At 35.1% G+C, this 11,017-nt stretch overlaps 1 protein-coding gene across 1 annotated transcript in view; it reads left to right on the top strand.

Annotated features, from left to right (window-relative positions):
* LOC107035527 (acidic leucine-rich nuclear phosphoprotein 32 family member A) overlaps nucleotides 1-10,040 on the top strand; it is a 10,933-nt gene extending 893 nt beyond the window's left edge. The window contains exons 2-8 of the mRNA XM_015252995.1: nucleotides 3,252-3,395; nucleotides 4,769-4,888; nucleotides 4,963-5,075; nucleotides 5,150-5,256; nucleotides 5,832-5,905; nucleotides 6,446-6,551; nucleotides 7,313-10,040. Coding sequence (XP_015108481.1) covers nucleotides 3,252-3,395; nucleotides 4,769-4,888; nucleotides 4,963-5,075; nucleotides 5,150-5,256; nucleotides 5,832-5,905; nucleotides 6,446-6,551; nucleotides 7,313-7,374 — 726 coding nt within the window. The 3' untranslated portion in view covers nucleotides 7,375-10,040. The remainder of the gene's footprint in view (nucleotides 1-3,251; nucleotides 3,396-4,768; nucleotides 4,889-4,962; nucleotides 5,076-5,149; nucleotides 5,257-5,831; nucleotides 5,906-6,445; nucleotides 6,552-7,312) is intronic.
* Nucleotides 10,041-11,017: the final 977 nt, after the last annotated feature.

Below are 11,017 nucleotides of genomic sequence, written 5' to 3'. Positions count from 1 at the left end.
GGGGGGGGGGGGGGTTTAGGGGGTCTCCGAGGCATTTTTCAGGGTCATGGGCCTTTTTTATAGGGAAAATGAAGATGTGATTCTCGGGTTTTTGTGCCTGAAGGGGAGGGGGGCGCAAACAACGACAACACGCGACCATTCTCGCATTCGTCGACGTATTGTACAGACGATGAGTAAAGGCCAGCTTTCGGTGGATATTTTGGCCATCTCCTTATTGAATTTTATCGATTTTCGGGCTTGGGAATTGATTGTGTCTTGAATTTTTATCGGAGAGGAAAACCGCGTGGCTTCATCAAATAGCCCAGTGGACAATGCTTCACGATGCCGACACGAGAGAAGAAGCTACGACAACAGCAGGCATGGCGCGGTTACGCTCCGAAGAGGGGAGAGGGATTTTCTTAATTTTTTTTTCGGAATTATCAGCATTTGTTCGACGTCGAAAATTTTTTAGATCAATTCAATTATTAGCCGTTTTCAAAATGAATTTACGACCTTTAAAAAAAAGTTATGGGGGCGTTGAAAATTTGCTGGAGTGTTTTGCCATTTTACAGTATATTTTCCCCCGAAATTATGCCCTCGGGGGTTTGAATTTTCCATTGAGGGGTTGAAGGACTCAGTTACGGAAGTTTGAGGGTCGTGAGACTGCAAATGTCCCCAAATCTTGGGGCAATGGGTCTGCGGTGTTGCAACAGCAGGTACACAAGACGGTCGTGTACGCCGATGGGCATCTAAACTCCTAATACGTAGCATCGTTATCCATTTTTCTGTTGGGAGGTGTTTCCCATCGAAAATTGAATTTCCCTGGAAATTCCCACAGATTTTTGAGATTCACGGAGAAAAATAATTTTTTTCTCCTTTTCGTTAGGTTAATTTTGGGCCTTACATTCTTTTTAAAATATCGGAAAGTTGGCCCATCGATTCTTTCCATTCGTATTCGCAAAATGGTGCATTGTATTCATGAAGATGATTACAATTAGTTTGGGAAGGACATGGAAAAGTCTCGGAAGTTATCCGAGAATTAGAATTCAAAGTTTTCGATAATTTTTCTCTCCCCAGAAGTCCCTTGGCCTCCTTTTTTACTAGGCATTTATCAATTGCGGTCTCTAATTCAATTCTACTCGTGCATCTCAATGAATTCAATCAACCCACGACAGAAAGAATGGCAAATTTCACGAGGTTTTCTCTCTAATGAATAACCAATTACAGATATTCCAGAATGATAATCAACTGTGAGAACTTTGATAAATTGTTGCACTTCGGGACTTGAGTGAATTTAAAAATTCATGGGTTCACAACGTGCGGCTAATTGCTCTTGTATAAATGACACGTAGGCCAAAACGTGAAATCGGGTCACTAAAAAATAATTATTTTACTCATTAAAGTATATCATCTAATTCATCTGGCGTATGAGTTCTCGACAATTCCAAATATTATTGAACATTAGAAGAGCTCAAGTGAATTTTCGAACATTTTTTTCCTCGTCTTTATTTAAGTTGTTTTGGAAGTCAATGGCCCGAGTCCCAAACAGGAACGTTCAATTTCTCGAGAATTCAATTACGTGCTTTCACATTGACGGAAAACCCTTAAAACATTCCTGAAATAGTTCATCAATTTATTTGCACGAATCGATTTTTTTCCATTAAAAAAACATCGTCTAGAATTTTTTTCCGAATTTTCAAATGAGCGAAATAATTGTGGAAAAATATGCATTATCAGAATGATTAAAAGTTGGAGAAAAGCAAATAATAAAGGTGACCTTAGGAATCGAACAATTGGGCTGATGCTGGGGAAATGAAAGGATGGAGTAGCTTTTGTTGTTTTAGTTTGACCGGCTGAAAATTATGTTATGTAAATGAATTTTCGATGCCGGGTTTTTGTGAGTCGGTGCAGGGTAATATACGTGCCCATGAGGCGGCCACAGCGCCGTCCGATTTGCGCGTGTGAATGATCGCCGCCATTGTTGTCCGGTAAACGCGCCTGTACAGACATGTTTGTGCTGGGTAAAAGTCTAAAAAATTTACTCAATCCATCCCATCAATATCAATTCCGAACCCTTGAATAACATATTTTACTTCATTTTAAATCATCAGATCTTATTTTTCACCCGCCTACAGTGGTTTTTTTCACTTCGAAAAAGTGCAAAGTGTCATGTCTACTGCGTTTCGGCTCCGCCATATTGGACGAGTCCACTTTGTTGCCAAGGGGTCAAAATCACCGGGAAAATAATTCAAATATTTTCCTATCATTTTCATCCAGAATTTTGACGCGAAAATTCAGCGCCAATGCTAGAATTTTTCATGATTTCTGATTTTTTTTTCCTTTATTTTTGTCAGAGTTTGAGATGGGAGGGATTCAACTGCGTGGGCGTCAGTGGTACATCAGTTTCGTGTGTTCTGTGTCGTTGGGTGCAGTGGCGTAACAAGTGTGTGGCTTGTGGCGCCCACGGCACAGAATGTAACGCAACAACCGATGAAATTCCACCGAAATGCACCGCTGCTTTTCCGTAAAAAAAAAATCTAGTCATCAAAAAAATTTGCCTTCTCGAACGTACATCAAATTTAATTCCTTAGTGTTATCGATTCTTTTTATTCGACACCGGATTACTTACATAACAATTCAAAACAAAGAGAAAAAGAACATCTGCAGTGCAGAATTATTCCCATACATTGCCCCAAAATGAAAGAAAGAAATTTTTTTTTTTCAATTTTCTGTGGATACCTTCTGATATTGTTCCAACTTTGGAGACACGAATCGTCCTTAAAACATTTAGACTATAAACTCTAAAATGAGATGTTTTCGAATATAGGAAATACCGGACTAAAAATGAAAATAAGAAGATTCCAATCTCATGGGTTCAAATGACTTTTAAGTGCCTTCTAATAATTATCCACAACTGCGTGAAATTGTTGGAGACAGAATTTGGCTTTTGTTTGACTTAAGTAAGACGCCGACGCGCTTATAACACTCCATTTGTAACGCTCCCTCCCCCTCTTTTCATATGCCTTGCCCTCATCAACCCTGTACCCTACCCTTTTTCAACGTTGTTCACTACTAAGCCCCCCTCACCTTTCTCTTTCAGTCGATCAATAAATACAGCAAACCTCCTTTCTCTATCCATTGCTCATTAAAATACATCTCATTAGGGGTAAAAGGATTCTCTCCTCCTTGTCCTTATCCTTGGATGATTTATGTCCTTGAACTTGTGCATTTAATTTGCTCATTTTACTTTTTTTTTTGTTTCTCCCTTGCAGATCACAGAATTTGTCCTGGACAACTGTCGGAGTACCAATATCGTAGGCCTCACAGATGAATTTGTGGCACTCGAGTCGCTCAGTTTAATTAATGTGGGTCTCACCAGTCTCAAGGGTTTTCCTGTTCTACCAAATCTTAAGAAGGTAATTAGAGGTGTTTTGCGTGAATAAATTGGAGTAATTGAGAAAGCAGATACGTTCAGAAACGACATCTACTTTATTTTGTAAACAGAATTTGTTATCATTTGAGATCATTTTTGTGAGAAATTCAGGAAAATTTTGATCAATCTACACTGAGAGCAAAAACATTGGGGTGACTGTGTTTCCACTATATCTCTGCCTAAAATGTTCATTCACACAAAACATGCAACATTCTCAACGAACATTTCTCTGAATTTACCTAAATTCCTAAAATCTCTGTCTCTCAACTCAATTACGCTCTACCTCCACAACATCTTAAATATGGCTTGTTGAACCGAAAAAGTCGCAAATTGAAAATATGAAATAATCACTCTGCTTTCAACAACGAAATATTTGACTCAAGAGGCCAATTATTCACGCGAGATGTGACCTTTTTAGGATTCCTGCGCTACAGGATTGCTGTCAACTCATTCTTATTATTCTGTTGAAGAAATAATTTCTTCATCTTTGAGTAATTGATAACTAAACCAAAAACTATCCCTTGTTTCGTATAAAACGAACTTTTTCGGGAGCAAAATATAGATGAGAGTGCAAAAGTTTTGATCTCTGGACACTCTTCAAATGGTCAATACGAGATTTTTTATTCTTAGTAATTTTCGACTTGCAATTTTTTTTATTCAAACAGAACTTGTTTGAGAACATGTTTTCTTTCTCAGTATGCTCATTGTATAAATTTTCAGTAAATAATTCAACTTGTCTAATTGACATTCGTTTGTGAATATCTTAGTCCTAGATAGGTTTAGGAGAATTCATGAAAAGATCTTTGTAGGGGGCGAAATTTCCTGTAAAAAGGTCTTCTGACAAACTTTGCCAAATCGACTCATTTCGGAAATGTTTGGAAAATAATCCATATATTACTGTCCAACTCGTCCTGTTCAAATTATGCGGTTGATATCTCAGTTATAAATAGGTTTAAACAAACCTATCCAGAGACTATTTTTCTAGTCAACAAATTTTTTTATAAAAACTTTCTTTTGAGAAATTTTGCTAAAACCAATACTTTGTAAGATTCTTTGGTTCAATGAATAGTTCTGGAGCAAATCAGTGAAAAAGGAAAAGATGACAAGTTACGTAGCCTTTCCTATAAATATTTCAACAATGAATATTCTAGGGCAACGCGTTGAAATCATTTTTGTAGACAGCGAAATTCAAAAAAGATCTCTTGAAAAATTCAGTGAATTCTCGTTTCAAAATCATCAACAGAATAATCTAAAAGTCATTTTTCTCCTCATCTGATTTCAACACTCAATTTCTGATTGCAATTGCTCATTGTGACGCCAATTAAATGATTAATTATTTTATTACTCCGTTAACAGTTAGAGTTGAGCGATAATCGAATCTCTGGTGGTTTGAATCTTCTCCTCACGAGCCCAAAATTAACACATCTCAATTTAAGTGGCAATAAAATCAAAGACCTCGACACACTACAACCATTGGTAAGAAAATTACTAATCCTCAATGATTATTGTAACAATCATGAAATTGATTGAAATGTTATTTCATTTAACAGAAAGATTTCAAAAACTTGAAAAGCCTCGATCTTTTCAACAATGAGGCCACAGATATGGACAATTATAGGGAGAAAGTCTTCAGTCTAATCCCTAGCTTAAGATATCTGGATGGGTAATTATTTTCCTACGCAAATCAATATTTTCTAATTTGTTCAGAGTGATCATTGGGATGTCTTGTTGGTCTAGATTTGATATGGATGACTGTGAAGTTGATGACAGCGAAGGCGAAGATGACGAGGTGAACGGAAATGACGATGGAGATGGTGATGCTAACGAGGAAGATAGCGAAGAAGGTAAAATTCATGAATTAATTTTCGTATTTTTGTTTGTATATAAGTGCTAATAAAGAGATTGCCCTTGATAAGGACTGGATTTACCACTCGAAACTTTGGAAAAAAAACGCATTGTTGTTTTTAAGTTGAAGGAAGAGGAGTTTACTTAATAAAATTTATGAAGATGTTGAGGGCAATTCCTTCCGAATGAAAGCCTTTTTATCGGTCAATTTTTATAATTTTACTTGGAAATGATGTAGAATGCAATGACACGTGAAGATATGTGTTTAGGAAATGTCTGTCTGTATGTTTTGGGAAATTTTTTATAAATCTTCACAAAAAAAGAGGTAAAGTTGTAGCTGAAAATTTGAAATGTCACATAATGAAATCGAAAAAATTGAGGTAGGAATTTGGAATATGTTAGGATTCCCTTTCCTCATATTACAGGATGTGTTTTGGGGATATTCAATTATTTACATAAGACTTTTATGAAACATATTCAAGACTACTGGTCAGGTGACGATTTTTTGTTTTTAATACTCGTCTTGTTTTAAATAGTCTTTACTACTTTAATTTGATGTTGAAAATTTCTACAGTTTCAGAGGAAGACGATGAAGACTTAGACGACGATGAAGTCTGCTTAGGGACTGTCTACAAGGATGATTTGGAGGTAAATATGATAAATTTTCAATGAAGTTTTAGTACTGTCGTAAACTTTGATGCTCTGCCCTATAGATGGACGAGCTACTTTTGGATAGGAAATTACACAAAAAAATACTGAAATGTGAATTGTTGCTTTGAATTTTCACCAACTGTTGTGATTCTTAACCCCTGAGAGGCGATTTTTTTTCGATGTTTTTTTTTTAATTGTTAAAAAAGATACGTCCATCTACTGGGAAGTTTACCCTACTTGAAGAAATTCTCCACAATCTATGTATTTTCTAATTTTTTCCATGATCGCTTATTCTCTAAATTCTAAAATTAATATTTTACCTTTGTGATCTGTATATTTGACGTTTGTTCTTTCCACATTTGACTCTTGGGACAGATATGTTTTTGCGAAAATGTCGAAATAATTAGTGTTTTATAGAGATAATAAATTATTCAAAATTAATTTCAATGCGACGTCATAAAAAACTGACAATAATTCAAAACCTGAATTTGAAAACGTTCAACAATTGAATTAATCAATTCTACCTATTATCCACAGAATGACAGTGACGAGGAGGATTACATGGGTGAAGAGGAAGAGGAGGAAGATGTTGATGAGGGGGACAGTGATGAGCCAGACGATGAAGATGGTGAAGTGGTTGAAGGTATGACAGCGAAAATATCCATCTCAATTCAATATAAAGTCTTAAGGTGCATTTCAACACCGACACAGCATTTTCCTGACAAAATGATCAATATTATATGTAACTCGATATGTATAATTTAAGCATGTGCAATTGAAGTAAAACACAAAATCTATAAAACTCGGGTCCAAATTAGTGGATTTGATTTCTTGAATTCCACATACTCAATTTATATCTGTCGAATCGTACACAACAATTTGAACATTCACGAGTTTGAATTATCCAATGCGGAATTAAGATTGCACAATGTCTAATTGGGGTGGTACATTTCAATTTAGTAGAATTCACCATATAAATCCTGCAATAGAGAACTTGCATGAAGCTTCATTCTTTCTAATTCCCCTATTCACACATTCCTCGTAACCTATGGATAGCTAAACGTGCGAAAATTATGGAGAAATATTGCCTAGATGTCTTATGATAATTAATTGAAAATCAGTCGTTTTCTAGGTCAATTTTTCGGTCATGACGTCACGAAGACGCCCAAACTTGAGATTAGAAAATTGAAAAAAAATTCATGCAGGTTCTCCATTAAAATAGGAGGATTACAATTTCTCCAGACAAGGTTTCTATTCAAAAAATCAAATGTCTCAAAAAATAAAGGGATTCTGTTGTGTCTAACAGGTCGTTTCATGGAGAAAATAGTGTGTCAGTGTTAAGATATGCCCCTTACGAATAATCATGATAAAATAATCAAATTCATATGTTGGAAAACTTTTCAGAATCGTCTCCTGCTCGAGGCAAGAAAAGAAAACATGAAGACGGAGGTGAGCCGGGTAACTAGAGCATCTCGAATGTTTTTCGATACTGTTGAATGAGTGTAAAATTATTATATAAATAATAACAATAATGCGCCGACGAGTGAGAACAGCTGGGAATCAAACAATTACAAAAAAAAAGAATTAAATAAATAGAAGACCGACCAATGACAGACACTTAGTATAACTCTATCAGTTAAACCAGAACCCAAGCAGAGGAACGACAAGAATTGAATACAAAATGAGGAGTAAATAAATATAAACAATCAGACTGAAACAATTGTCTGTGGAGAATTAAATCGATGAATTATTAACAAGAAACAAGAAAATGAAAAAAAAAAAAAGGAATGAGAGAGGAAGAGACGAGGGAGCGGTAAAGGAAAGGATAATGAATAAAGAGGTGAATAGGGTTGCATTCCAGCCCGACCCAACACGTTTTAGTTATACTAACGATATTTTATATAGAGTATATAGTTAGAGAATTAGAAGTGTTGCACAGGAGTGAGGAATCTGTGATGAAATGAAATAAAAAACCCTTGAAGATTACGTAATTCTCAGCAATTAATTATTTTTGGGAGAAAATGCCACGAAAGATTTTTTGCAAGTGACAAAATTATCTGTAAAAAAAGTCTTCACATTTCTTCCCAAGATCAATGCTCAGGCGATTCCAGACTCAAGGAAATGATTCGATCATCATTTTTATTTCACTTCAAAACTAATATCGAAGACTTGATAACGAAGATGTTTTTTTTGTTTTCAAATCATCGATGAGTTTCGCAAAGTCTCAGGAGAGAAAGAAACGAAGATCAAGAGCTGAATAAATGAGAGAACATCCAGCAGACACAGTTAAACTCTCAAGTAAGAATGAAAACAATGGAGCGCTATTTGTCTGTTAGCTCCACTCGGCCAAAGGCTGGTCACGCTGGAATGCAATCGTCGTTAATCAGTACTAAGATTACATAAGTTACATTTTAAATACAATATTGTACCATTAATTCTTAAACGATGATGAAAATTAACGAAGAAATGATGAAAAATATTGAAGAACAACTTTTTGTACAGGTTTACAAAATAAACCGATTACCGGAGACGCACGTGTTTTTTTCGAATGGAGAAAACACTGGTTTCAGATTTTGGGACAGAAAATAAATTGTCAGATTGTGCATCATCGTAATCAGCCACTCTCACTCGCACGGCGTTTCTCGGCAATTAAACGCCCATTTTATTTTTTATTGATTAATATATATTATATATATATTTTCGCCCTTTGACTTTATTCTCATCTATTCAAATCGATAATTCAAATCATGAAGTTATGATTAAGGAGTTGATTATATATTGGTGAAAGAAGATAATGAAAACGCTCAATCATTTGATGATTTATCTCGAACTTTCTTGGATATTATTCGTCTCGACTTGTTCACTTTTTTCGTAATATCATTTTTCATCACATGAAATTTTTTTTTTATGATCTATTGTGAGAATAGAAAAATCCATGTTCATTTAAAATTCAATTAATCAAAAAAAAAAATCGAAAAAAATTCATGTTTCATTTAATTTCTGTCCCAAAACATTTAATTGCGCAGATCCACCACTTCATTCTTGGTGAAATAATAAAAAATTTGTTTGTGAAAATGCAGGAGGAAATCAATTTACTTATTCCATTATGAATATTTTAATGAGTATTTTGGGGACTTGGAAATTATCCATAGGAGAGAATTGTTGCATCACGTAACTGAAAGTTATTCTTCCCCTTCAAGTCCTCGCAAAATAGAATTTTCTCCATAGAATTCTCTCGCAAAATAAAATAAGTATAGATCCCGAGTCACTGCAGAGTGAAAATCCCTATCATTGAATTAATCATTAATTATCATTTCGATTAAAAATATCAATGAATGTAAAAAATCGGCGCAAAAATCGAAGTAACAAAAAATAAGAATTGTGGAGACAGAATTTAATGACTTAGTGGTAAAAACGAGTGGACTGTGCAGACGCTACTGACTAAAAAAATGGGAAAAATTGAGGAGATGAAAGAAATTGACACTGACCATTGTAGAGTGGATGATTTGAGTGTAAAAGAGTGAGAATGTAAGAAAAGATTGGTTTTATAAATAAATAAAAATGAAAAAAATACAAAAAAAAATATATAAAATAAAGTAAACGATTATGGTAGAGTCGAGGACCTGGTGACACCTTGCTGCCAGATTGGTTATGGCCTTATCCAATTTTTCCAAGACTTTGACAAAAAGCAAATTTATATTAGGTAACATTTGAAGTAAAAACAAATCGTGTACAGGTCCATAATTAAATAAATGAATAAAAAAAAGCTGTAAATTCACAATCCGTAAGTTAGAGATTGCAGGTCATGCAGAAGCAGAACGAGAAGCAGTGGGAAAGAAAATAAACGTAAAAGTTTCAGCAAATCTTTCTGCGCGTACTGCAACCATAACTGCACATTTTGTCAATTGTAATTTTTTGAAGAAAAAAAAAAGAAAAAAATAAGGAAAGGTAAAGGTAATTAATTGTGACAATTTTGTCTGTCTCCCCTTAATCGAAGTATATTCGTGTATTTGTCAGTCTGTTCTGTTTGTTGAAGTGAATTTTTATCATACAGTTTGTTTATTTAGAGCAATCCTCATCACAAAATATGAGAAAGAATAATTTATTAATAAAACCATTTACAAATCTACAATTAATGTTTTTACATTACTCCATTTAACGGATATTAGTTCAGTGGCGATGTGATAAAAAATGAGTTAACGCAACTTCCACCATGACTTTACTATGTTTAAGGTAAGCTTTATTGTTTCTAAAATACTGGTTTTTCTTACGATTGTCCCCATGTTTTTGATAAATATTATAATATTCCCCAGCTATTGGAAACAATTCTAACTGGTTGTATTACACAATTTAGGAGATAATAAATGTGAACGACCGCATGGAAAAGGACTACTTTGTCGATGTCTAGTTGTGTATACTCTGATAATATTGATAACATTAGGGGACTCCGCCCCCTGCTCACTTCGCTCGACAACCCGAGGGGGGGCTCCCCCCGCTCCACCAACCACTGTCTCGTATGACCATGGATGGTTTCTTCAACAGTTCCATTATTCAAATTTGACCGTATAATGAGAAACACAGAGAACATTTTTAATGAATACATATGAAGATGCACATTTATTAATAAAACATGAATCAAAAAGGACGATAGAAAGTAAGAGTACAAAAATATTAATGTTATTGAAGAAACGAAAAAAAGGGAAAACAAAACCAATCAGGCAAACCTGTTAAAGGCAACAGAAATAGCAGTTCTGAAAGTATGAAGGGTGTCCTCATATATGATGGAGGGTCCCTATATGTGAGGGGGTCCCGATAAATGGTCCAATCCCGAGCCGACATTGGTCCAATCCTGGGCCAACATTGTCCCGACCCTGGGCCGCCATTACCACCTTAGCGTCGCCTGAATCTGAAATCTCGCCTGAATTTTTGCACTTATTTTTTATTATATAGAGGGATTCTACACATTTTGAGCCCAAAATGGTCCTCATAGGGTCAAAAATGACGTCGCCGCAAAATCAGGCACTATTTTTCTCTTTGTAGCGTATAGCTTGCTTAAAATCATAAAATTTGATAGAAATTGTCGATTTTCAATCCAAATAATGAAGTTTG

This window comes from Diachasma alloeum, unplaced genomic scaffold (genome assembly GCF_001412515.2).
Source record: "Diachasma alloeum isolate Michigan unplaced genomic scaffold, Dall2.0 Dall_scaffold_00198, whole genome shotgun sequence".
Classification (NCBI taxonomy): domain Eukaryota; kingdom Metazoa; phylum Arthropoda; class Insecta; order Hymenoptera; family Braconidae; genus Diachasma; species Diachasma alloeum.
The sequence above is the reverse complement of the archived record's forward strand: the minus strand, read 5'-3'. Positions and strand labels throughout refer to the sequence as shown.